Here is a 27,123-nt window from a genome sequence, read left to right as displayed (position 1 = left end):
TCTCGGGCCTGAACTACAGAACTGATCAATATTAGTGATTCCACATTTAACTCCTTGCTTTTCTGACTTATTTTTGGGCCATGGCTTTCTTGGTTTTGTGGTTCACAGTTTGGTTATGACTTTGTCTGTGGTAAGAACGGATGATGTAGTAGACAGGGCAGCGTGAACTAGCAGGTGGTGGCCCGGTGATTTGCACAGCTTCCATGCAGTACCAGATGACTTCCCTGGTCCCCGAGACACATGAATCCAGCTGTCTTCAATGATTTTCCCCAAGGTATTTTCAGCGCTGACGCTGAGTTCTGTAAGGAAAAGGTTAGGAAAGCAGACTAACATCTTGGCAGGCAGACAGGGAAAGAGGCCATAGGTAAACAAGCAGATGGCAAACTCCCTGCTTCTTCATCACCTAGAATCAGGACGCCCCCACCCCACAATGAGGCGCACCCCGTTCGGACTGACCTAGGTATCTCTCAGTTTGCACGAAGCCATAAGCCTTTCAACCACTCCTCCTTTTAAAATGCAGTTGGAAATCATGGGAGGAAGACCAAGACCACCCCCCCCCCACACCAGCCCCACCCTAACCCCACCGCTTGGAGCCGGTCTGAGAATCTGCACTTGTGGGGAGTCGCTCCTCTGTGGGTGCGTGAGTAGGTCTTCAGTTTTAACAACGCTTGCTGCCTGCGCCAGAGATTCTTCCTGCCTTTTCATTCCTTGATTAACAGAGAAAACAAATCTAGTCAAGATCCTTACAGTTAAAGACAAGCTGCTGAGTTCAAAGCTCTTGGAAGCCTCAGCAGAGAACTCACTTGTCCTCAACTGCACTTACCAGGAAAATCACAGCAAGGGCTATGGACAAACGAAATGACCGAGTTTCCTCTAAAAGGTTGGATGAAAATTGGCCACACTTTCTTGATTGGACTATTTCACGTTTGAAATGGCGATATAGGAGACACCCTGTAGCCGCTGCCCACTCTCTCATATTCTAAGAGAAAACCGGGATAGAAGAAAAGCACGCAAGAAGGCCCTCATGGGCGAAAGGCAAACATTGGCTTGACCCTTCGCTATGGAAGTTAACTGACAACAGGAAGGAAGCTATTAACCCCGCTCCTCTCCTCCTCTCGCCCTAGTGACAGCCACAACTCCTCCTCCCAGGCTGAGACCTTGGAGCAAAAAATGCAAAGGAGCGCCTGGCTGCCTTGTCTCTGCGCGCTTCTCCCCGGGGGAGGAAGAGGAGAGAGAGTAGAGCGCAGCCTGAAGCCAAGTTCAGTGACTCGAGCCTGAACGTCCAGAAGAGACTCCCAGGGCTCCAGCATCCTCCCGCTGGCCGTGCAAGGCAGGCACCCCTTTTACAAGCTTGATTCTCCCCTTTTCTCGCCCCAAGTTTGAGTGCGTCCCCGCAGGTGGTGTAAACGCCCCAGCTCTCCGGCGCCCCCTGCTGGCGAGAGGGAAGGCGGCCGCAGCCGCGGAGCCTCTGGGCACAGCGCAGGGAGAGAGCTCCGGTGCCGAGAAGAAGCCGCGAGCTTCCCCGATGGTGCCGCCGCCTCCTCCGTGCCGGGGAGGAGCAGCCAAGGGGCAGCTGGGCAAGAGCCTGGGGCCGCTGCTGCTACTCCTGGCGCTGGGACACACGTGGACCTACCGAGAGGAGCCAGAGGACCGCGACAGGTAAGGGCCACCTGCCCCAGCGGAGGTCGCGCTGGGTGCGCTCAGGGTTGGCTGGTGGGGTGCAGAATGTCCCAGGTGGCCGACCCACAGGTCCCAGCTCTCTGGGCCCAGCAGGGTGTTTAGATGACCCAGGTGACTTCCATCTCTTACGGGAACTGCCTCGATTCTCCCAGCTGTGGATCGGGATACTGGATACCGTCCGCACGACTTTCCCGCCGCGCTGCGGTGCTGACTTCTTTGGCTTTTCTAGTCACTTAGGACTGAGGCAGCCCGGTTCTGGGAATCTCCCGTGGCTCGTTCCGGTTGCTGAGTCCGCCCGGGGACCAGTAGCAGCCGGTGCGTCTGGTCGCAGAGCCCAGCGCGTACTGCTCTCCACTTTCCCTCTGACCTTCAACGGAGTTTCCTTTTCAACTTTTTCCCCCCCACAGAGAAGTGTGCTCGGAAAACAAGATCGCAACAACCAAATACCCCTGTCTGAAGTCTTCGGGCGAGCTCACCACGTGCTTCAGGTAAAGCTGGGGCCCTGCAGAGTCCGGAGGGACAGGCGCCGCTGTCAAGCAGGGCTTTGGAGTCGCGCTGGTGGAGCCAGGGCTGTGTCTGTGCCCGGGAGGGGGTGGTGTAGGGTGCCGAACTTCTCGGTGCCAACAGCTGTGTTCATGGGCTCCGAGCAAAGCCGAGCAACTGAGTTTGCAACCAGTGTGTGCCGGAAGATCCGAGAACATGTACGGTTCCGCGAAAAACGTGCGTGGTAGAGGTTGGAGCGGAAAAGTTTTGCCAGTGGATGAGAATGGATTGGGTTGTGAGTGTAAACTGAACGGATAGGAATGGCTTCCTTCTCATTTGTGTTTTGTTTTGAAAATACGGTCGGCAACAAGGAAACATTTGGCTCTTGGCTTGTTTTTGACCTTGTGTCGGGACAGAGTGTACCACTGTCATGGCCTCTGTGGGCAAAGTCGTGGAGGGGAGGATTGTGGGTAGATGGGATGGTTGTTGCCTTGCGTGAAAAACAAACGTCAAGATCGTTGAGGCTCAAGAAAAGCAACGATCTTTAAGGAAATATGTTCTATGGCCCCATTCGGGGTGGGGGGTGGGGTGGGGACTGGCAGCCACTTTGGGTTCTTGTTGAAATGAAGCACGCATAGGGCCAGGGAATGTAGTTTGAAAGTGCTTCTCAGGTAATTCCTTGTGCAACCAAAGAAGGAGAACAGGTGGCTCCTGTCCCCAAAGGAGAGGACCCAGGTTCCCTGCTTGAAGCCTTTTGGAACTAACAAGCGACTTGGGTTTTGAATCATTGAATTCTTGCATTCCATTCCTGTCTTCCACAGGATGGAGGTGGCACATATCCTTAAATGCTTATTGTTTGAATATCCCTAAATGTTTATTGTTTGATTTTTTTTTAAAAGACGCTATGCAAGGGACTGGGTTAACACACTTATATCAGCCTGAGAAACAGCTCGGGTGGCACAAAATAAAGCAAATCTCAGAAATGAAAGCGAGGGAGAGTTTGCCTTCACTATCCTGTGGCCAACCAGCTAATCCCAGAGCTTTCTATGCGGGGAAACTTTGTCCCATAAGGCCAAGGCTCAGGCGAGAAGTGCGTCCTTCCAGGGGCAGGTCAGTTGGGTGACATAGAAGTGGCTGCAGCTGTACTGTGCTTTCGGATCAGCTATTGGTGACGAGGATGGATTGATGCCAGCTGCCTCACCTAGGTGAGATCCAGAAGGGGCTGCCTGCTCCTGGACCAGGTGGTTAGGAGAGCTAAATGGTAGCCTACAGGGGAGGAGCATGTTTAATGGACAGGCAGAGACGGTGAGGGGCGCACTGGGCGAGCAAGGTCATCCAGCTGGTGAAATGGCTCCGTAGTCCTGGCTGCTGGGTTGCTTGCCTGGTTCCAGGCCTGTGTTTCATCCACGTGACCACAGTATTTCCTAGAACATGCTGTTTTTCTATCACGGGCCGTATAAAGCTTCTCATTTAACATGGACCGTGCTCCTGACATGGTTTGCTCGTTTGCTCGGTCCCTAAAGGTCAGACGTCACATAAATCAGTGACAGTTTCAGAGCTCATGTCAGGCTTTCAGAAACCATCAGGCCTGACTATTCTATTTGTTACGCTCTTTTTTTTTTTTTTTTTTTGCCAACTTCTCCAGATTTCTTGAAGCAGTGTGGTATTTTGCTTACCCTATCTCATTCGGAGGCATTAGCAGTATATCTTGGCAAGTGTGTTCTCATTAACCAGGTACCCAGTGAAACAGCCTGTTGGGCCTACAGCAGCTCTATCAAGGAAAGGGGTAAAGAATTGAAATCTGTGTGGTGGGAAGGGCTGTTTTAGATTGAAAAAGTGACATCGGTCCCCAAGTACGCTAATGGCATTGTTGTTGTACTGTTTTCAGACAGGGCCTCATTGATAGTCCAGTTTAGTCTCAAACTCAAGATCTTATTGCCCATCCAAAGTGCTGGGATTGAGATATAATCCCCAACACTATGCCTAGCTGCTATGGTTTACAAATGTATTAATTTCTTTATGGAAGGCAAGAGTTCTATGCATGTTCTGTTAGCCTCATACTGTTTTTATTTTGTTTTGCTGTTGGAGTCAGGGTCTCTCACTCTGTAACCCAGGCTGGCTTCTGACTTCAAACTCACACGTTTCTCCTCTTCTAGCTTCCCTGGGGTCTGCACCACTACAGCCGGACAGTTTGTTGCTTGTCTCATTGGTTCTTGAGATTAAAGAATGACAGAATGCAGGGTATGGCCCTGGAGCTCCTTTCTGTTTCAAGTGCTGTTCACCAACTCTCATGGCATTGCTGGGCACTGGGTAGACTACCAGACCCTCCTGGGAGCCCCTCAACTGGATCTATGTCTTAATGAGGTGTGCGTTCAAGTCTGAGGAGCACCATATAAAAACCATTGTCTTCAACCCCCAGGCATGCTGTAAACCCTTTTGCTAGATCCCCAGAAGCATGGAGGCCTCTGTAGTAGAGCAAGTCGCTTTGAGCACATCTTCCTAGAAGGAGAGTCCCCACCACCCCACGGGGACAGCACACTTCTCAGGGGGTTCTCTCAACTATCAGCACTGTGGCACCTGCTGGGGAAAAGGCCTCAGAGCTGGGAAAATACCACAGTCTCCCAGATGGCTAGTGAATAATTTTTAGCACATGAAAGGATTCAGAACTTGCTGAAGGGATTTTTTTTTTTCAAAAGGTCGTTGCTGGCGTAGATCCGAATATATGTAAACTAGACAATATATGCGAAATTTAGAGAGGAGATGGGTTCTGAGTAGTTTTTGTTCTCGACACTCTTGTGTTTTAGGAGTTCACCTAAGCAGCTCTTCTCTGGTTTTCTGCACTTTACGTCAGATATTAAATAACAATAGTTTGAAGACTAACTTTAGATTTGGCATGGCTCTGGGAACTTTGTTTACATTGTCTCTGAGGCATAGAGCCACCTGGAACATGTCTACTATCTCAGTTTTGCTAAGTGGGAACAAGATAATCGGAGAGATTGAAAGTGCCCCGCCCCCCAGCGCTCTCACAGCGGACACACACATGCACCAGGATTTGAACTAAGGTTCATCTGACTTCTAAGCCCTGGACTCGTCCGTTATCTCAGAAAAATCTGCTAGTTGGTGAACTCTAGATTCAGGGGTGGGAAAAGGAAGACAAAACTCAGACGGCTGGACAGTTCCGGAGAACACAGAGACCCACAGTGACCTTGGTCATCCTTTGCCTTTGAAGTCTGTTTCAGACAGTTGAATTGAAATGGTCACATTATATACAAAACGGGTTCATGTATGTACAGCTTTCCTTCCTTATCACAATCTTGGGTCCATGTCTCTAGAATTTGTCTTGCCAGTGTTCATGCTGCCTAGCACCCAAAGCTTAAACACTGTTTGCAGAAGTACCAGTGGCAGCTTAATGAGCCGAGAACTAACGTTCATCCAGCCTTACAATTAGCACAGGACATTCTGTTACCAGTAGTTAAGATATCAGAGCCTGGGTATAATTTATCTGAAGAAGGGATTCATGACAGCTAAGGCAAGCATATAAAACAGGCACAGAAAGTCATTATGACATTAGTCTTCTGGAACTATCTTTATCACTCTCTACTCCCCACCCCTGCAGTCACAAGTTGTTTTTCCTTGTTCCATGTAGTTAGAAGATTTGTTTATCTTTATTTTGCTGTATTTTACATCAATAAAATGAAGTGTTAAAATGTGTGTGTGAATATATATATATATATATATATATATATATATATCAGCTTTTATTGGTTAAGGCTATGCCTAACAAACAGGAACTGCTTTGATTATTTGGTTAAAAGAGTTACATATCTATTAAGAACTTAGAACCCTTTTAGGGGATATTTGCACATAAAAGGATCAAATACAGGTAATCTAAGGGCTTGATTTTGAACAAAAGCCTTAGTAATGGGAGCCAGTACTAGTGGCTATGATGGAATCCGAAGCTGTGTGGTTGACACAGTACTAATGATGGGGACGAGATAGCAGCTAGGAATGACTTCTCAGGCAAGTGCAGACTTGACCTTGTTATTCGAGGTGGCTCTTTACGTAGACTTGTATTAGTGAAAACGGTTGAGAAAACCACCTGTGATTTTGGTCTTAGTTCCCAAGTCTCCAAAAAGAAGAAGTGATACAGATGCTGCCCTCTCCACTCCGGCCCTGTCATTGCTTTCTCCCTGGGAAGTCCTCTAGCTGAAGGTGGCTTATGTTCCCATGGGAAAAATGACACGGGATTCAGGAACTCCCAGTTTCGTTCAAGATAGTGCATCTGTGTTGCCAAGCCCTGTGGGAATGTGGAGGTTCGTGTGGTATTTCTGCAGATGTGTTTATTTAGAACTTGTAGAGCAAGAGGGCCACTTAATTAGGCTAACACTGAGGGACCGACAATACCGGGCTTTTTGGCTGAGGATGCTTCTGGGGGAGGCTGCAGAGAGCACTGTCCTGGCAGGTTGCCGATATCCCATAGAGGGCTTTGGTACTGTCAGAGCACACATGATCACAAACTCTTTGCTCCTCTCTGAGTCTCAGCTCTATTCTTTCAGTTTTTGACCTTGAACCCGCTTCTAATTCTCCACTGGAATCTGAGGATCGCATTAACGATGTTTAGAGTTGGCTGTGAGCACTGTAAGTGAGTGAGCATGTGTGATGTGCTTTGAGACGGTCAAGATGCTGCTGCTGCTGCTGCTGCTGCTGCTGCTGCTGCTGCTGCTGCTGCTGCTGTGAGTGCTGAGTCAGCACCACGTCCTGTTACCCCTGCCCCTTAAGAGTGGCCATGGGGGTGGCTTGCAGAAGTGGTGCAGTGCACACTCACTGACTTCTGTGGATTTTATAATTGATATTTTTAAAAAATGTATAGTATTTTTATTCTTGATTTCTTGTCCTTTGACCAACGTGTGTGGTGTCTTCGTTAACTGGGGCTTATTATCAAGTTTCCGAGGACAACCAAGAGCAATGATAAGAGCCTGTGTTGTTCTGGGGTGTCCCGGGATACCCTTGACCAAAAACTTTAGGGGAAGTCTCCTACACTTGGCAGTGGGATTTTATTTGTTAACAATGACTTCTGGGAGAACCCAGCAGAGATTTTTGAATGTAAACCTAGACTAGACACATCCACAGTGTTGTCTCTACTGGCCAGCATGCCATGTTTCTAGATGCTTCTCCAAGTGCAGGGTAACCCAGAAATCTAGTAGTATGGGGTACCACTGAGCATCTTTCCATGTCGAGGCCTCTCCACTGACCCCTGAAGTTTCTCTACTTATCACTGCAGGGTGGTGGACATCAAAGCCAGGTTGAATTGGATACTGATTCCATCTTGGAGGACCAGAGAAGTTGTTTTTTTCCCAAGGGCTACGCATGATGATCACTGCAGAAATAAGACTTGAGGTTCTCAGTCTGCCCCCCTCTTTTCTGTTTCTTCCCTCTCCTGCCTCCATCCTACAGCTTGCATAGCTTGAGGAGTGGGAAGCAGGGCATGACTGTGCCGCATGCAGGACCCAGGGCCCCCTCTGGGGAAGCATACTTTCACAACCATCCTGAGCCATCCTAAGGAAGGAAATGGGGACTAGTAATGAGCAAAAGTGATAGAGAGCAGATCAGGGCCTGAGTCACATCCAGGGGAGACACTCTCTTTCCGTGAGGCTGTATCTAGCTCTAGACTGTCAACCCTCTGAGGCCTTGGATCATCTGTCCCCTCGCTCGTGGCCATGACCTCACAGGTTAGTTCCAGACTTGGAAGAGAGTGCTCAACCCATATACACGTATATATGATTGGATGATTGTTAATACGAAAAGGAAAAGACAAAATTTGATTTAAATGCCTTAAGCATTTTAGGATTTCTATTGTTACTCATGTACGTGCCCTGTGTCCTTTAAAAGCTGAGTGAGAAGCTGGTGAGATGGCCCAGTAGGTAAACATGGCTGCTGCCCACCCTAATGACCTGAGTTCACTTGTTGGGACCCAGATGGGACGGGAGAACCAACTCCTGCAAGTTGTTCTTGCAACTCGTCCTGGCAACCACACACGTGTTGTAACGTGAGCACGCCCTACACGTGTATACAGCATTAAAAAAAAAACCTTAAATTTTTAAAAGCTGAGAAATGGGATTTTTGTTTTATTTAACCTTTTCAAGGCGGTCTCACTGTATTATTTAGCTCAGGCTGATCTTGAACTCCCTGCCTCCAAAATTCTGGAATTACAGGTGAGCTGCTCCAGACCTAACAGGAAGGCTGCTGTAGGAAGGAGATCAGTTGCTTCCTCTAAGGGACGCCATTGTCTTCACTGCTTGCCAGCCAGACCCGCTTCCCCATCCTTTTCCATGTGTCAGATATGCTGGATTCTGCTTACAGTCTGCTTCACCAACTTGCTCTGCTTACACCCTAAAATGGAACATGGGCTCCTGCCTGTACTTTGATGCGGACAATGGCTTGAAGGGAAGGGAGGCTATTTAGAGAGTCCCTTTCCTTCTCACAGGAAGAGGTGACAGAAGAGAGGAGGCGAGGGTGGGTGGAGAATGGTCGCCCCAAGTGCGACTCTGTATCACTTTTCACGCTGTCTCAGCTCACAATTGAACTAGCCGGCCTCATGGCTGGGCTTTCATCGCCGTGTCCTTGGAGATCCGATCTACTTACTCCTGACTGTCCCTGAAATGGTTGCTCCCTGGCTTCCTGTCCTTCACATCACTTCGTCTTTGCCAAATGAGGTTGGGGCGGCGGCCCTCTTTATTCTGGCTGCTGTGTTTTCTCAGGAGAAGGTTTTCGTTTCGCTGTCTCCATCCATGCTCAGCCTCCCGAGATCTTCTGCTTCCTGCTCAGCTGGACCGGGATGCCCTTATGAATGGGAGAGGCTGCGGCATTGTTAGGGCCGCGTTGTGGGGCTGAGAACAAAGCGCTCATTCTGTTCGACTTTCTCGCTTTTGTTTTGGGGATGAAAAAGCAAACGGTCATAACATCTGCAACTTCTCTCCCGCCAAGTTAGCCCCCTTTCCCATGCATCTATTTGCTAGTTTTAAAGCCTTAGCACTTATATTTAGTCAGCACGTCTGCTGGGCGATCGCAATGTGCCAAGCTTCATGCTTCACACGTAAAATGCATCTGAAGGGAGCGAACAAACTTCTGTTCTGCTGGGATTTACGGATTTTCATTTATCTTCAGGAAAGAACATTTTCATAACTTTTGGTGCACATCTGAGCAACGTTATTTTTTTTCCAGGACTAATATCCTAAAGTTCCTTGTAGCCAAGATACATCTTTTCAGAAAAACAGCAACAAATAACACAACTCGTGCAGCTCCAAGCAGAGACATGAAAATTACTGGTGATGATCAAACTTGGTTTTGTTTTCTCTCCTCTGTCCTGCCAGAAGTTAACATATACTACAAGGTTTTTCTTTCTGAAAATTACAAAAATAGGAGAGTTATTTCTGAGCCATGTGACTGACAGGCAGATGGCAGCATCTGAATTATCCAGCTAGGGGGAAGTCAGTATACTGTTTGGTCCCTTGTTTGTTATGGTGAAACCCCAGCTAGACTCAAGTATGTCCAACCTGCAGCCTGCAGGTCACATTTAAAACAGGGACAGCTTAAATTTGGCTCAGTGCAGTCATGAATTTGCTTAAAACAAAAGCTTTTTTTTTTTGCTCTCTCTTGTTCATTTTTTTTTTCTAAACTACATTGTACAGGTGTCAAGCAAGAACTTTGTAGGTGATGCCATTTCAAAGTGTCAGAAGTCCGGGCCTAATAGGTCACCTCACTGTACCCATTTGATTTCAGGAACTTGGAACACACACATTTCTTAACCTGCACGTGTATTCGCATCTGTTCTTTTCTCCACAACTGTGGGATGATCCGTTTGTCCCATCTGGAAGGAAGAGTCCATCAGTTCTCTGGGAATAGTGGGGAAGTCCACCTGTAAGCCTCTGTGGCTGATGCAGGGGATGCTGGCGGGGTGGCAGGCAGAGCTTTCAGTGCATGTGGAACATACCTTAGGGGTTTGGTATACACTCAAGATTGGCAACTAGCTCATGACTTGTTTGTGTACTACTGCTAATCTAAGAAATACCAGCATTTTTTGGTGTGTTTAATTTTTTATTTTTGGGGTTATAATATAATTGAGTTTCTCTCTTCCCTTTCCTCCTTCAAACCCTCCCATATACCTCTCCCTACTCTTCTTTGCATTGATGGTCCCCTTTTCACTAATTATAATTACACACACACACACACACACACACACACACACACACCACTCCTTAACATAATTTGCTTAGTTCATACAGTGTTACTTGTATGCGTTTTTTCAGAGCTGACCATTTATCACTGACAGCTAATTGGTGTGCTCTTCTCCAAGGGGGACCGCCTCTCCCACTCCTGCTTTTCCTCGGTTGCCTTAATTCTTTGTGTAGGGTTGAGGCCTCATGGGCTTTTCCCAGTCCCTTTGTCACGGTCATTAGTATCATCCCTGTGCAGCTCATGTTTGGGCAGTCATAGAGCCGAGACTTTATGGATGTAGTTTTTGAGATTACTTGGAGACACAATCTCACAGCAAACTCCCTGATCCTCTGGTTCTTACAATCATTTCCCTCCATGACCCCTGAGCCTTAGCTGTGGGAGTGTTTTTTAGATGTGTCCATTGGTACTGGGCTCCACAACTCTTCATTTTGATTGGGTGGTTTTCTTTGGTGGGCTCTGTCTGTTGCAATGAGAAGCTTCCTTGATTGAAAAGTACATTTGTCTGTGGGCATAAAGAAATATGTTTATAGACTGTTATTAAGGATTATGCCAGTTTAGTAAATTAGAGGTTGTAGGTTCTCCTTCGGTAACTATAATTTCACTAGCCCTGAGTACTTACTTAGGTTCCCAGTACCAGGGATGATTTTCCTTTTGCTGATTGGGTCTTAACTCCAATTAGAGAACTTTTGGTTACTGCCAAGTCATGTTCGCCACTACTGTACTTTTAGAGTCATCACACCATGCTGGTCATCGATGTGGTTCATAGGCATCCTAGCTGTGCAGGACTATTGGTTGCCTCGCTCCTTTGAAAGCTTGCATGACACTTTCTGGTGCCATGAAAGCTAGTCTTTAGGGATGGGGTATGGAAGTTAGTTCCAGCTCAGGTAACTCTGGGCTCTTGTTTCTGAAGTGTGGGGTGTCTTCTGCAACAGGGCTTGCCTTCCACCTCTTGGAGTAACTAAAGGCAACAGAAATAGCTTCAGAGTCCCTTTGACAGCCCTGAACAATAGCTCAAAAGAGGCTTCTCATATTGGTATTGGGGTTTTTGTTAAGTGGTCTTTGGTGCTTGGAGGAAGGACAGCCCAGATGAGGAAAGCTCATTAAACTAGGTATGTGTATTTATATACAAAATTATGTGTATTATAGTTTTTAAAAGGTAAATAGTTAATAGTATGATTCTGTGTGGCCTTTTCAGATAATGTTATTGTTATCTTATCTGTCCCCTTCCTCTTTACAGATTTGTCTACTCTCCCCCTTTCCTAAGAATGGTTTGTACATTAAAAGTTTTATTAATTCTTTGAGAATTTCATATATTTTGTTCATAGTCACCCCAAACATCTCCCTGGATCCTCCCAGATCTATCTACTCTACCTACCTACCCCCCAAATTCATGTCCTCCTTTTAAACACATAATCTATCAATGCCAATTTAAGCTGCCCATTTAAGTTTCTAAGTTTTTTTAAAGTATGTGTACATGAGTGTAGGTGCCTGAGGAGGCCAGAACTGCAGCTGGAGTTAAGAGCAGTTGTGAGACACCTGACTTGGGAGCTGGAATCCAACTCAAGTTCTCTGAAGACCAGCAAGTGCTCCTAGCCACTGAGCCCCCTCTCCAACCCACAGCACACTTTCTAAAGGTGCTCAGACCACACACACACTATACATTCTGATTAGACTCCCAAAGCCTCAACTGTGTGTTAGCTGGCCCTTTCCAGGAAGTTCCCCTCTCCTCCAGTTAAGGAGAATAAGGGACACTGGAAGCAGGGTGTCAGTTTCATTGGCAGAAACTAAGCTGGACAAAATGTCCAAAAGATAAGTCAGAACTCTGCCAGCAAAACTAAACAACAAAAACCCATACCTCATCAGTGCCCTTTAATAAAGGGGAATATCATATACTCTTTGATTTTCATGGCTTTTACTGTCCAATGTTTTGACTTCAGGTTATCCATACAACGAATTTACTTTCAGCAATATCAATGAAGAAAAAAGATTGGATTGTTTCCCCCAAATGGTGTAAAGTGTGGTATTTATAGCTTTCGTTCCTATAGACCCTCTCTAGGATGGTACCAGATGTCGGAGAGTATAATCTTTAGCAAGTTCCAGGATATCACTCCTAGAGATGCAGACACTGGGGTCCTGGCCCCACCCCCTGAATCAGAATTCGTTTTGGGGCAAAGTCCCTTGGTGTCCCCAATGCGGCTTTAAGATGCTAAACCTCACTTCATCCTTGCAGCCCCATCTCTCACTTGGCTACCAGCTTCTACTAGCAAGGCAGGAATGGTTCTCTCACTTGGCTACCAGCTTCTACTAGCAAGGCAGGAATGGTTCTGACTGCACATTGGAAAGACTTGAGATGAGCAAGGATCCCAGCATTCAGGCTGTGGCCCAGGAAGACACTTTCTTGATAAACTCCGGAGGTGGGTACCACGTCCAACTCCAGTCCTGACCACCATGGAACTTTAAGCATAAAGGAATGGCAACCCTACCTCAGCAGAAGCTGGGGAAAGGGTCTGTTTCTCATTTTTGTGGGCATGATGTCCAGTTTCCTTTCATAATTTTAGCAATAGCTGCAAGGTCTAGAGCCCTTGGTGGAAACTTAGGCTAGAACGTGTGTTAGCATCATTCTGCTGGAGTCTCTCAACCCTCACCATTGGGTCTGCTCTCTAACCCCTTGCATCCACTTTCTACCACTGGCTGGAAGGTTTGAGGATGGTCAGGCCGTGCATTGGGTTAAGATGGAGCAACTGGAGAGCATTCCTTCTGAGATCTTCTGATTTTAAGCTGCTCAGACCCAAATCCCATGCTTCAAATTCCATCTCTTTCCATTTTTTGTTGTGGCTTTTGGCTTGGGTCAGCAGCTACTTGGTGACCTGCGGTGCATTAAAAAAGGTTTTGCTTTGTTGCTGAGCTGCATGAAGTTTCTTGCAATATAAACACAGCTCAGAGTGTTATAAATGAAAGCCATGGTGTCAAGCTGTGTTATTCTTTCCTTGTGAGAATAAAACACATTTTCTTACACATAGCCCGAGCCACTGAGATTCTCTTCCTGCTCATCTGTAGCCACTCTACTCTGAAGTTCTCCCTTCAGACAGCAGAGCCCAAGGCCCTCAGCCCCAGTGAGCACAGGACTGGCTCTGGGTTTTAACATCACGCAACACGAAGCAATGCATTTTCCCTTTTACTGGGTATTATGGGTATTACTGTATTTACCCATAGTCTTGAAGACAATGCCCAAATCCACAGCTACACAGCAAGTGGTTAGGTATGTACAATTGCGTGGTCTTTTTTTTTTTTGCGTTTTCTAACAGTGATTATTGCTGACAAAACCATAGAAATAAAAAGGATTATAAGTCAAGAAATAAATGAACCGTGGTTGTACCTTGTGATAGAGGTGTCTGAGGTTCTTCATAAGGGATTTCTTTGAATTTAAGGCTGGAGAAACATGGATTGGGTCCTACATGACCTCTGAGTTTTAATAGTTTCAGTGTTTGGTATTATACACACTGATATACTAATCAGTGTGTATAATAAAAAGTTGTATAAAACTTGGAGCAGATGAATAAAACAAAGGCAAGAAGGAACCCAAGTGAATGTCTATATTAGTCAGGGTTCTCTAGAGGAACAGAACTGATTAAATGAATGAATCTGTCTGTCTATCTATTTATCTGTCTGTCTGTCTATCTAGATAACTAGCTATCTACAGGAGATTTATTACATTTCTTATAGGCTGTGGGCCAGCTAGTCTAACAATGGCTCTCTACTAGCAGAAAGTCCAAGAATCCAGTAGCTGTCTGCAGGGCTGGGTATCTCAGTTGGTCTTCAGTATACTCTGAAACCCTGAAGAAGGAGGCTCTAATTCCAGTGAGGGAACGAAATTATCGGCCAGAGTGAGAGCAAGCAGACTAAGAGCAAGAGCATCCTTCTTATGTGTCCCTTGTATGTGACCTAGATTTAAGGTGACTCTTCCCACCTTGAAAGATCCAGATTTAGGGTGGATCTTTTCACTTCAAATAACGCAAAACAACAACAACAACAAAAACCTCACAGGTGTGCCTAGCCTGTGAGGCTTTTAGTTCATCCTAGATATAGTCAAGTTGATTACTAAGAATAGCCACCACAATGCCCGACAGTCTACTGGGCATTCTTGCTAAAAACTCCCGACTTTCTGAGTCCTTCCCCAGAGGCCCTCAACGTTGAGGAAGCACGTTTGAAAAACCTTGAAACAGGTGTAGGTTATAGTTGGTGAAGCTTACAAGCAAGGTACATGGAAAAGGGCACCTGGCCTGGGGGTGGGGCCCTGGAGGTCCTACTGCCATCCTGTTATCCTGGGGCAGGGGACCAGGAGCTGTCTCTGTATTATGGCTATTGTGGGGGCTGCAGTGAAAGTTTGTGAATTGGTGTGTTTCTAGTGTGAACTCCCCAGTATTTTCCCATCTACCTGCTTCTTCAAGCTACCTCTCTTGTCCCTGATTCTCAATGACTTCTTCCCTCACTCCTTCACCTACAAGCTACCATTTCACTATGTTGCCCAGGATGGTGTTAAGCTCTAGGACCCAAACAATGTCACACCTCGGTTTCCCAAGTGTCTGGAACTACAGACATATACCAACATACTGAGTTATTGACTATTAAAAAAAAAACAAAACAAAACCAAAAACCAGTTTTCTTGTTGTTCAGCCTTTAAAGGATGACTGACTCAATCATTAAGAAAATAAACACCAACAAGTGCTGGTGCAGACCAAGGGAACCTGTGTGCCCTGCTGGTGGCCATCTGTGTGGAGGTTTCTCAGATAACTAAAACTCGATGATATGCCTCAGCTGCACCATTCCTGGGTATTGAACCAAAGGACTCAGCGTCGACATAGCAGAGAGATGATTGCACATCAGTGTTTCTTGGTGCACTGTCTGGCATCAAGGTGGCTGTTACCCTGTGTTCCCTCTGCTCTGCCTTTCTTCCCTGATGCTGAGCTGGCAGCCCCCTTCTGCTTTCATGTCTCATGAGTTCTCTTCCCCATCTCTCAGATCTCTTCTCCCATCCCATGCTCCTCTTCACTTTTCTTTCCTAGAGCTATATTTACTCTTTTAATAACGATGTTAGTGTCTGTTCATTGCACATTTGGCATGCCATGGCATGCAGCTTAGGACTGAGTCTCCTCTGCAGTCCCAAGCTACCAGGTGAAGAGCCATCAAGGGACTGGGTGTGTTTCTCCTGACCTTTTCTATGCAGATGTGGGCAGGTGTACTTAGTTACTACTAATGAGTAGATATTTTTTTAATTTAACAATAAAGAGAGGTTACTTATTGTATGCAATGGCTCCACGTTTTTGTAGCATGGAACTCCTTTGGTAACACAGTAGGGCTGCAAGGTAACTCATCTGTTCAATGGAGAGTTCATGTAAGGAAATCAGGAACTATTAAGGGCACCATCCTTGATGCCTGTACTGAAAATGTAGTTTAGTTCCTTGAACTGAACAGAGTAACAACCATTTACCTAGTATTTTCATGGTACTAGGGTAATACAAGTTATCTAGATCACTGACAGGATACTTTGTGTATATAAGAAGATGTCTTTATCCTCAAATGCAAATACTATGCCATTTCTTGGCAAGGAACTTGAGCATCTATGGATTCTAACTTTGGGGGCAGAAATGCTGATCTTATCAAGATGAATCATGAGATGACCTCATATACCCAGATCACAGCTTGCTGAACACTTGTGAGATATATCCCTGTGTCCCACCCAGTTACTATTGTGGAGATTGGGGCTTTGTGGGGTCTCTGATACCCTTAGGCTCTTTCTTTCTGAACCTGGGGTGTGTGTATGGGGGGGGGGGAACTTTAGAGTTTTTTTTCTAGGGCTGGCAGTATGACTGATGGATCACTTCTTCTCAGAGAGCAGGGTGAACGGAAGCAGGCCGAGTTTACAGCACCAGGGATTAGCCAGACATCAAAATGAGCCTCTTGGCTGTGAAGATATTGAAGGAGCTGGACACAGTTATCTCTCATCAGCTTTAAAACAAGATGCCATCTGGGACTCTCTAGGATGCTTTTGAGAGTTTCTTGCCCTAATCGGCCATGTAGAGGAAAAACAAAAGCAAGAACAAAAACAAAACAAAGCAGCTGCTTAACTCCCCAAGTGTCTGCTTTTGCCAGCAGGCTCCATTTGTTGTCAGCTCCAAGCCTCCTGCAGGCTGGACCTTCCTGAATACAGGCTCAGCTCTTTTTCTCTGTGCGGATGCCTGGCTCCCCAACTACGCACCTTCCCTTTCTCCTTTCTCTCTCTCTCTCTCTGATTCCTTCCCTCCTCCTCCTCTCCCTCCTCCTCCTCCTTTTCTTATTTTATTGACTTTTTGTGGGTTCCAAATCATGCATCCCGATCCTATTCATCTCAACCCTCACTTCCACTCTCTGCCCCTGAAACACCCCCTTCGTAAAAAAATTAAAAGTGAAACCAAAAACCCAAACAAACAAAATCTCAGTCTGGAAGCTGTAGCGTGGCCCAGTGAGTCACACAGTGTACCTTTTAGTTCATAAATCTTTACTTGTAAGTGTTCATTGCAATGAGTCATCTGTCTGTTTGGAGGCCTCTGGTTTCTGCTACACTCTCAATACTAAGTCCTCACTGGGGCTCCTCTTGGATATCTTATTGTTGCCTTGTGTCATGGAGATCCTGTAGCTTTGGATCTACAGGTCCGGCCCTTTCACATGCTCCAGCAGTTCATAAATGAGGTGGATGTTGGGGTGGACTAACTCATAGCCCTGATTCTGGGCCTGGCTGGTAGCTGGGTTAGTCAGCCTGCCAGCTTTCCTTAATCACTACCTCCTGGGTGAGCTCTCCAGCACTGCCCCAGCTAGTTCACCCAGTGTGGAGTTCACCCAGTGTACCAGGCAGCAAAGAGTGGGGCCAATCCTACAGCTTTCACTCCTTCTGGTCCAGCTCACCTGTGCTCACACCACCAGGGCCAGGTCTACTCTTTCACCCAGGCGAGGTGCAGGGCCTGTTCTCCTGATTGCTGCACTTGGTAAAGGCCAGGGCCAGCTCTGTCATACTTATGACCCAGAGGCTGGCTTTCTGGCCTGCTGCAGGTGGCAAAAGGTGGTGGTGGTGGTGAGGGCATATTTCCCTTACCATTGCTACCACGTGGCATACAAGGGAAGGTTTGGAGGCAGCTCTCCTGCTCCCATGTCCACAGGACTGTCTCCCCTGTGACCCTACCAACAGGGTCAGCTCTAGTGCACTGTCCAGGCAAGGGGCAGGAACACTCTCCTGTGTGCTGCAGTTGGTGGGGGGCAGGACTAGCTCTCCCACTCTTGTGACCCCGGGACCAGCTTTTCTGACCTGCAGTAGGTGGTGAGGGGCAAGGGATGAGGCAGGTATCTCTTGCACCCCATGCCACTGTGTGACAGACAGTCAGGCTAACTCTCCCACACTTGCACCTTCAGGGCCAGCTCACCCACACACCTCTGTCCCCTGCCAACATAGACAGCTCTATTGTGTTGCCCAGGAGAGATGTAGGGCCCCTATCTGCCTTTCTATATCTAGGTTGTTCCATCCTCCCATGGGAGAAAGGAGAATGGAGCATGGTCAAAGATGAGCTGCTGTCTCAGCACTAACTTGTCTTTTCTTTTATGAAGCTCCCAGTCCCCCCCCCCCCCCCCCGTATCCTCTCCCCACTCATGCCACGCCCACCCCAACAAACCTCCAAAATCAATTAAAAACAAAACAACACACACACACACACACACACACACACACACACACGAAGCTCGATTAATAAAAGCTCATGGTCAAAAATTGGGGTTCAACCTGAAAATCCAAAAAGCAAAACAGCCAGCCACAGCTCTTACTTTGACCTCAGTAGTCCAGCAATGGTGATCCTGCCTCCTGGAATCTCAGAAGGAAACTACATTACTGAGAGCTGTTTTCTCCCATTTTATAATCCTCTCTAGGGCTGGAATTAAAGGCGTACACCACTGTCATTAAAGGCATGTACCGCCCAGTTTCTATGGCAACTAGTGTGGCTACTGGGATTAAAGGTGTGTGCTACCATAATCTTGTCTGTAAGGCTGACCAGTGGGACTGTTTTACTCTCAGATCTTCAGGCAGTCTTTATTTATTAAACTACAATTAAAATCCACTACACACACACACACACCTCGCTTCTCCATCTAAGTGTCATTGTGTGCTGCGGTGTGTCACACAGTGTACCCCTTTGTCCCATCAGCCCCACCCACAAAATGTTCATTGCAATGAGACGCTGGTCTGGTTCAAGGCCTCTGGCACACCATCCTCACTGGACCCTCACCCAAACTCCTCTTAGATAGCCTGCTGTCAGCATCCACTTCTTAAAGGAGAAAGTCAGATTTATCTGGCAAAGTGAAGTTACTGAAGCGAGAGGCTGTGAATGTTGCGCTTCCTCGTAAAATTCCCTTCCCATCCTTTTTCCAAACACACTAGACTTAGTATATATATTTTATGTATTTCCCTTATGTTTGTAAATTGCAAACTTAAAGTTCAATATGCGTAAGATCTTTCCAATTTATTTACCTTATAGGGCAAAGTAACTTCCCTGTAGGCTCTAAGGGTCCTTGGAGAAGCCTGGGCCCACTGTGGAGCCTGCAGGGTCCCTGCTTCTAGCACTGCTCTGCAGGCAGCCCGTGTGTTTGGAGCCCTCCAGGGAACAGTGAAACAAGACAGTTAGCCATACCATTTTGTTGTGTGGGTTTTAAGAAGAAGAACTTTTTTTTCTCCCAGCCAGACTGCCAACATGGAGCAGGGTTACCCTTGACTTACCCTGAGAACTATCAGGTTTTCTCTTCTATTTTGAAAACAGCTTTCCCCCAAGCACTCTGCTCTCTCAGTGAGTTTCTCATTTAGTCAGTAGGCTCCTCTCCTGGAAGCATTTCCACAGCTTGGGGTTTGGTTGCCTAGTGGGTGGTAGGGAATTCCCAGCATCCTTTGCTTTCTGTGTGTTCTTCATAGGTAGGCATCATGGGCCTAAGAACGACTCTGACAGCAGAGAAAAGGTAGCCAGATGTTCTCTTTCAAAAGGCAGCTTTTTACTTACTTGTATTTGATTTTAATGCATGTATTTGTGTGTCAGTGTGTGTACATATGTGTAGGCATGCATGTACACACATGCACATATGTATGAAGGCCTGAGGTTAAAGTTGGGGAACTTACTGCCCACAAATGTAGCTTTAAAGAGATATATTTTTTAAATTGTATGTTTACGTGTGTGTCAGTGTACTTAAGTTCAGGTGTCCGCAGAGGCCAGAAGAGGGATTCAGATCCCCTGGAGCTGGAGTTACAGACAGTTATGAGTTGACTGGTGTGGGTGCTAGGAATCGAACTCGAGTCCTCTGGAAAGCAGTATGGACTTGTAACTGCTGAGCCACTTCTCCAGCCCAAATGTAGCTTCTTCTCATCAGAATTCCAAACATGCCTATGCAGCAGTGCGCAATGCGTCCTCCATGTCTCCCAGGCTCTTGCTCTCTTTGCTGTATCTGTTTGTGGTGTACTTGCTGAGGCATCCTGAAGCAGGCCATAGGCGTGCCGCCTCACCATAGCAACCTCACAGTGCATATTTAGAAGGAAGTGGAATTTTCATATATGACTACAATGTCATTATCACCACCCCCTGTCAATATGAACTCTTTTTCAATACTTTCCCCAGATAAAATAGATTTACTGAAAAACTAGGTGCGTGGAATGCCTGTCCTCTTTAACAACTGTATACTTTAACAGAATGTGCTTAACTCCGAGCAGGGTTTTAGAACGGAAATACTAGAGCATGGCCCAGAGTGCCATACCATAGTGCTTCTAGCAGAGCAGGTCTCTGCGTCCCCAGCTACTCCAGGACAATTGTTTGTTTTGGTTTCAAGAGAATTTTAGTGTAAGACTCCTGTACAACATAGAAGGCCCATACTGTTGACCTCAAAGCCAAAACCATCATATGGAAGGATGCGTTCTTATCTAAACTATTGCTTTTAAACATAAATATTTCAAATATGCTTAAGCAACAATGTAAATAATCTTTATGTTCACCCCTAAGATTTGTTTATTTATTTGTTTTCTCGAAACAGGGTTTTTCTGGGTAGTCCTCATTGTTCTGGAACTAAAAAATCTGTAGAATCTGTAGTACAGGTTGGCTTGAACTCAGAGATCTGCCTGCCTCTGCTTCCCCAGTGCTAGGATTAAAGGTGTTGACACCTCTGCCCCACCACCCCTAAGATTTTAAAGAGACGTTATAAATGATAACATTATAACATTATAAATCTTTGTATTTATATATCCTTCAAGTATAATACACATGTGTGTATATACGCATACACACACACACACATATATATATATATATATACACATATATATATTTTGTCAACTGACATAACCCCTGGGTGGGGCTTCATGAGCTCTTCTCTCATCATTGATAGAATTTTGCCTGGCTTGATCTTGTGCAGGCAACAATAATAGCAAAATAATAATAATAAGCCCCCCCCCCGGCCTATGACCTTCCCGCCACCATCTTTAACAGGTTTACATCAATTGTTCTTTTTGTTTGCTGATGCTCCTACAATCTCATGTGGCAGAAGGTGTAGTCCTGACCCAGACAAAATCCACACCCTGTACCTGCTTTGTGAGACCCTGCCTGGCCTGACTTCCGCTGCCTCCCCACTGAACGCTATCCTTCTCTGGTGCTTATTTCACAACAACAGACGCTTTCCTGTCTCAAGCTGTTGCCCATTCTGTTCCCTCTGTGTGATGATTGCCCTCTGAAATAAAGACATACAGCCACACGTCTTATCTATTTAAATCAACGCTTGGGTTCATTCCAGACATGTGACATATCAAATGTAAAGTAGCATAAATTAAAGGGGAGAAAAAAGCAAGGAAAGATTAAATATGGCAGGAGACATGGGTAGAGCCAGGATCAAGGCTAAGACTGCATACTGTGACCAGCCATAGGCTCGCTCTGGGTGGGCCATTTGGTGCTGAGTTTTCTAGTATCCAGTGAGGAAGGATCAGTTACACACAGCCATATGGTAAAAAAAACAGAACGAGCCCCCTGAGAGCAACAACTGCTCTTTGAGAATAAAGAGAAACTTTTTACCTGAGTGTGGCCGTAAAAAGAAGGACAGAGAGCGGGACGATGACTCCATAACAGACGTGGCCAGTCTCTCAGGAACTGGTTTCCCAGTGACCTGCTAGAGTATGACTGCACCCTGCCGAGAGCGGCTGGTTAGTTCTGATGTCTGGGGTGGGGGTGGGAGGCATAACGTGGGTGCTGTCCAGCATGTGGTTATTGCTGCTGCTGTCTGTGCTACTGCCTGCTTTCAGAGTTTGCCCATCTGGGCATGCTCAGAGCAGGCGTGCTTCTTGGCTTTTGATGTAACTTCTGTCTCTGTCTTAAGCCAAATACTGCTGACTTGTACCATCATGTTGTTTCTTCTTGCTGCTGTTCAAATATTTCAGAGACCCCTCTTTTTCTTTCATTTTCTTCCCGGCACCGCTGTTAATGCCCTATCCCACCCCGAGGTCTGAGCAACCAGTGGGTAAAGTGGGTTAGATCCCCAGGGACTATTTTGAGAGTTCTAATCCTCTCTCATATTGGTCAGTTGGTTTCAATCTCTGGGTCTCTGTTGTCTCCCTGGCAGCTACCCTTTCTTTCCTTCTCCATTTTCCTGGAAACAGGGTCCTGACATGTAACTTAGCCTGGCCTAAAACTCATGATTCTCCTGCTTCATCCTATTGAGCGTTGGGGTTTCTGGTGTGCACCACCAGGCCCAGTCTCTTAATGCTAGATTAAGTGATGTTCTAACCTCCCCGATGCTTCTTGTTGACCTCCAGAATATCACTTGCCTGTCCTTTAGCTCAGTAATGTGTACATGTTCACAGCCACTGAGAGTCAAAGAGAATGGAGCCAGGAGACAGAAGTTGTTTTCCTGAGCGGTGTAGAACGTCTCCTCGTGTGGGAGCTGTCCAATGAAGGAGTTGTTTGGAGACCTGCTGACTCCACTGCCCACATGTGGTCCTCTGCCTGTGCCTGCGTGTGACAGGCTGAAGCCGCTGTGATCTTCAGTTATGACTCTCTTGTTTTTCCTACAGGTAGTGCCAAGTGAAAGCAGAACTGAATGCGCCAGTCACAGTTAAAGAAGAGGTCCAAGCTTATGGAATTCTTTTAGCACTACACTTAGGCGATGGTGTGGATGTGTCTCCTGCAGGGTCTGCTCTCTTTGCCCCTCCCACTTGGATCTGGTAGAGATTAGCGAGCGCCATTGGCTCCCTCAAGCTCTGCTGATAACAAGGCTTTCATCACTGGGCACTGGAACTGCTCACGGGAACAGAGGTCACTGGCGTGAGGCTCGTCTGACAGATTGCCTTTTGTTCTTTCCTTTCAGGTTCTCTCTTCTGATCCCAGCTACAATTTATTTGAACGCTGAGGTTTTTATTAACCATCCTGTTTCTATTTTGTGCTTTATGACAAGCCGTGGGTGATGACGATAAGGATGAATGCAGCTGACTGAAGGTTAGCCTTAGAGGGGGCAGAAAAGCGAGAAGGCTTTTGTGCAAAGCCTGGATATGATTAACTGCTGGATTTGCCCAGGGATGTTTAGCTTTTATGGCTATTGTTGTTTATTAAATTCTTGCAGAAAATAACTTTTGCGATAAATCCAAAAACTTTATAGGTCCTAAACGCCCTTTCCCTAGGAAAGCAGTTATTTCTATAATGTAGTTGCCGATTACACAAGGTTCTTTAGAAGGGCAAATGTTCTGTAGCAACAGGAGAGACTATACTTGTTAATTTTTTTTCTGGACAGTGCCAAAGAAGCATGTACTCAATCATCGACTTTGGTTGTGCTAAAAATACTCTTACTGACTTTGTTTTTAATAATAGTTGCTGTAAGTAATATGTGCACATTGGACACTCACCGTGTCCCCGGCTATGTGTCTCAAATCTGGAACCATTTTTTAAAAATATTTATTTATTATGTATACAATATCCTGTCTGTGTGTATGACTGCAGGCCAGAAGAGGGCACCAGACCTCATTACAGATGGTTGTGAGCCACCATGTGGTTGCTGAGAATTGAACTCAGGACCTTTAGAAGAGCAGGCAATGCTCTTAACCTCTGAGCCATCTCTCCAGCCCACTGGAACCATTTTTAATCCTCTTTTTGTTTCACGGATTTGTCAATTAGCTTTCTCAAAACCTTATAGCTTACACATTGGTGGACGTGTGTCCCCAGCTGGACTTGAGAATCCCCTTTGCTCTTTTCTCAGCCGTTGTCATTAGAATTTTGTCCTGGTATCTGCAGCTCTATTCTCTTATACTTCCTGTGTCCCCACTTTGGGCAGACTCCAGGGGGAGGGTTTGCCTGTTAGGGGGACCACATTGACCTCATTGTATTACTTTCGGCTTTGGTGTTGGCTGCTAACAGGGTGTCTTATTCTCCTCTGACTGACCTGTTCCACCTGTCTCTTGTCAACAGTTTGGGTGGGACATCCTTTCAAGGTGGTGGTATAAGCCATCCCAGAATCCAAGATGGAAGTCGTGATAGGTAGAAGTTCTCAAGGTCCCAAGCTCCCAAGGTCAGGCCTTGCATAGGTCTTCAGGTGTGGCAACACAGGCCAGCATTCTTAACTCTTGGCAGATAGGAGCAGCAGTTTTAGGGGTTTAAGGTCACTGTTGGCTACAAAGAGGATTTAAAGCCAGCCTGATTGGTATACATGAGTTCCTGCCTCTAAGTCTACAAAGAAAACCCCAAAACTTGCATAGGTCACTCTCTTTCTCTACATGCTGCTGCTCAAAAACACATGGCAGATGGCCTGGGGGAATGGCTAAGTGGTTAAGAATACTTGCTGCTCTTTCAGGGGACTGAAGTTTCAGGGCTCATACTATCTGACTTACAAGTGCCTGTAACTCCAGTTTCAGGGGATCTGACAACCTGTGGCCTCCATGCATGTCTACACCATCTGCACACCTTCATGTACACACACGCACACACACACATACACACATACACACACACACACACACACACACACAGAGAGAGAGAGAGAGAGAGAGAGAGAGAGAGAGAGAGAGAGAGAGAGAGAGAGAGAGAGAGAGAGAGAGAGAGTGTATGATGACTATTCTTGGTTTTCAATTTGACTACATCTGGCATGAACTACAATCCAGAAATGGAGGGTACACCTATGAGAGATTTTTCTGCTTGGTTTGGACCTTTGAGGTAGGAAGACACATGCCTTTGATTTGTATCTGAGGCAGGAAAGCACACATTTATTGCGGATCTTGAGATGGGAAGGCACACCTTTAATTTGGGCCACCCTTTCCTTCTGGAAGGTGTATTGTGTTCTTCTATGTCGGGATTCCAGAATATGCTAGAGACCAACTGAGATATCCAGCCTTGTGGGACTGAGCAACTGTTGGATTGATTCTTGGACTTTTCATTTACAACCAGCCATTGTTGGATGAGCTGGACTGCTGGACTGCAGCCTGTAAGTCATTCCAATAGACCCCATAACACACACACACACACACACACACACACACACACACACACACACACACACCATTCATTCTATAAGCTCTGTTACTCTAGAGCACCCTCACTATAGCACACACACACCTCACATTGGGATGACAAACCTGTACCACCACTCCCCACTCTCATGAGTTCCAGGGATTTGAACTCCAGTCCTCATGCTTTTACAGTAAGCACTTACTCACTAAGCCATCTCCTGAGCTCCATTTTTTTTTTTCTTAAAGACAGGGTCACACTATATAGCCCAGGCCAGCTTTGAGTTCATGAAGCTCCTGCATCAGCCTCCTGAGTGCTGGGATTATAAATGATATCAGCATTGCGATCTCTCTCTGTGTCTCTTTTAAAAAATATTTACTAATTTTTATTTTATATGTATTGGTGTTTTACCTGCATTTATGTCTGTGTGAGGGTATCAGATCCCCTGGAACTGGAGTTATAGACATTTGTGACCTGATGCGTGGATGCTGGGAATTCACCCTGGATCCTTTGGAAGAGCAGTTAGTGCTCTTAGTGGCTGAGCCATCTCTCCAGCCCCATGATCTCTTTCTTCTCTTCTTGCTTCATGGGGCTGTTCTTTTCCAAATAGCCAACTCTGACCGCTTTAAGAAGAACTTCTGCTTCTTTCTTTTTTTCTTTCTGTTGGTGTTGGTCTCGAGCCTTTATCTCCCTGTTCTAGTCCAATACTACCTATTAATTCACTTTATGTGAGTAAAGACAGTCCGTGGAGCCAGCGAGAGGGCTCAGCAGATAAAGGCACTCGCTGCCAAGACTAATAATCTGGGCTGGATCCCTTGGACCCACGTGATAGGAGAGTACCAGCCCTCTCAAGTTGCCCTCTGACCTTCCACAAGTATGCCTTTGCATGCACATGTACATGTGTACACACACGATAAATAAATATAAAATAAATAAAGTAACATTTTATTTGCATGTGGGGAGGGGTAAATATACCACGGCACGTAGAGTGGCTGGAGGTCAGAAGGCAACTTGTAGGAGTCGCTTCTCTCTCTCTTTCACCGTGTGGGTCCCGGGATTGAACTGAGATCATCAGCCTTGCAGCAAGCCTTTCCTTGCTGAGTCATCTCACTGACTCCCGGTGTTTTTTAAAGAGTAAAAAATAAACGCCGGGCGGTGGTGGCACACGCCTTTAATCCCAGCACTCGGGAGGCAGAGGCAGGTGGATCTCTGAGTTCGAGGCCAGCCTGGTCTACAAGAGCTAGTTCCAGGACAGGCTCTAGAAACTACAGGGAAACCCTGTCTCGAAAAAGCAAAAAAAAAAAAAAAAAGAGTAAAAAATAAAATGTCCCCACCCCCATCCAACTAACATCTTTGCCCTACCTCAGTCTTTTCCTCAAGTTAGTGAACATTTTGTCCTTACTGTGGGTGCTCATGGCCTATTGCCTTGAAGCCAGCATTTTGCCAGTCTGCTTGTAATTGCCAGTGGGACCAGCTGCTGCTGCGCTTCCTCCTCTTCTTTTGGCTCAATTGCCAGGCTCTCCTGGAGTGAAGCTGACCCTTTTCCTACTAACCCCCCTCCATTACCTGTTCCTCTGACTGATTCCACAAAGCAGCTTTGCAGACACTTTCTCCCCTCAACTCCTCTATTCAGGTGGGTCTAACCTCATCCCTCACAAGACTCAACTGTTCAAAGTGTCCCCTGCCTTATCTCTTCCTGCTCTTCCCACAGCAGCTGGGCTCAGGAAATTCCACTAAGAAGAAACCTACACCCTCTTACTTCCCTGGGAGATCCTCCCCTCCCACCCTCTCTGCTGGGAACGTGAAGCCTTGAAGCTGCAGGCTCTGCTGGCTTCCCCCAGACTCAGCGGCATGTTAATGAGCCCCCCTCCAATCTAATCATGAGCCTCTCCCAATCTAATCATGAGCCTCCTCCAATCTAATGATGAAAGTGGGTTGTTTGGTGGAGCTCTGCTTGAGGCCAAATTGTGGTACAGCTTTTAAAATCAGTCTCTGGGTTAGTAGACCTTAGTCTGATGAAAAAAAAAAAAAAAAAAAAAAAAAACCTTATCCAGTGGAGCTGTAGGATCACAGATCATGTAGGCTTGTGGGGCTGGGATCACTTGCTAAGAGGAGGCCAGCACCATCTCGAAAGCTCTGCTCTAGTGCATGGCTTAGTCAGTATATGTTGAGTAAGATTATTATCACTCAGCAGATGTTGAAT

The 27,123-nt window shown here is 46.3% G+C and overlaps 1 protein-coding gene across 1 annotated transcript in view; it reads left to right on the top strand.

Annotated features, from left to right (window-relative positions):
* The first annotated feature begins 1,192 nt into the window (after positions 1 to 1,192).
* The window catches only part of Ccbe1 (collagen and calcium binding EGF domains 1), a 230,713-nt gene continuing 204,782 nt past the window's right edge, over positions 1,193 to 27,123 (top strand). Inside the window, exons 1-2 of the mRNA XM_038331912.1 lie at positions 1,193 to 1,659; positions 2,088 to 2,168. Of these exons, the coding sequence (XP_038187840.1) occupies positions 1,526 to 1,659; positions 2,088 to 2,168 (215 nt within the window). The 5' untranslated portion in view covers positions 1,193 to 1,525. The remainder of the gene's footprint in view (positions 1,660 to 2,087; positions 2,169 to 27,123) is intronic.

The sequence above is a fragment of the Arvicola amphibius genome, chromosome 5 (genome assembly GCF_903992535.2).
Source record: "Arvicola amphibius chromosome 5, mArvAmp1.2, whole genome shotgun sequence".
Lineage (NCBI taxonomy): Eukaryota > Metazoa > Chordata > Mammalia > Rodentia > Cricetidae > Arvicola > Arvicola amphibius.
This window is presented reverse-complemented; position numbering and strand designations above follow the sequence as displayed.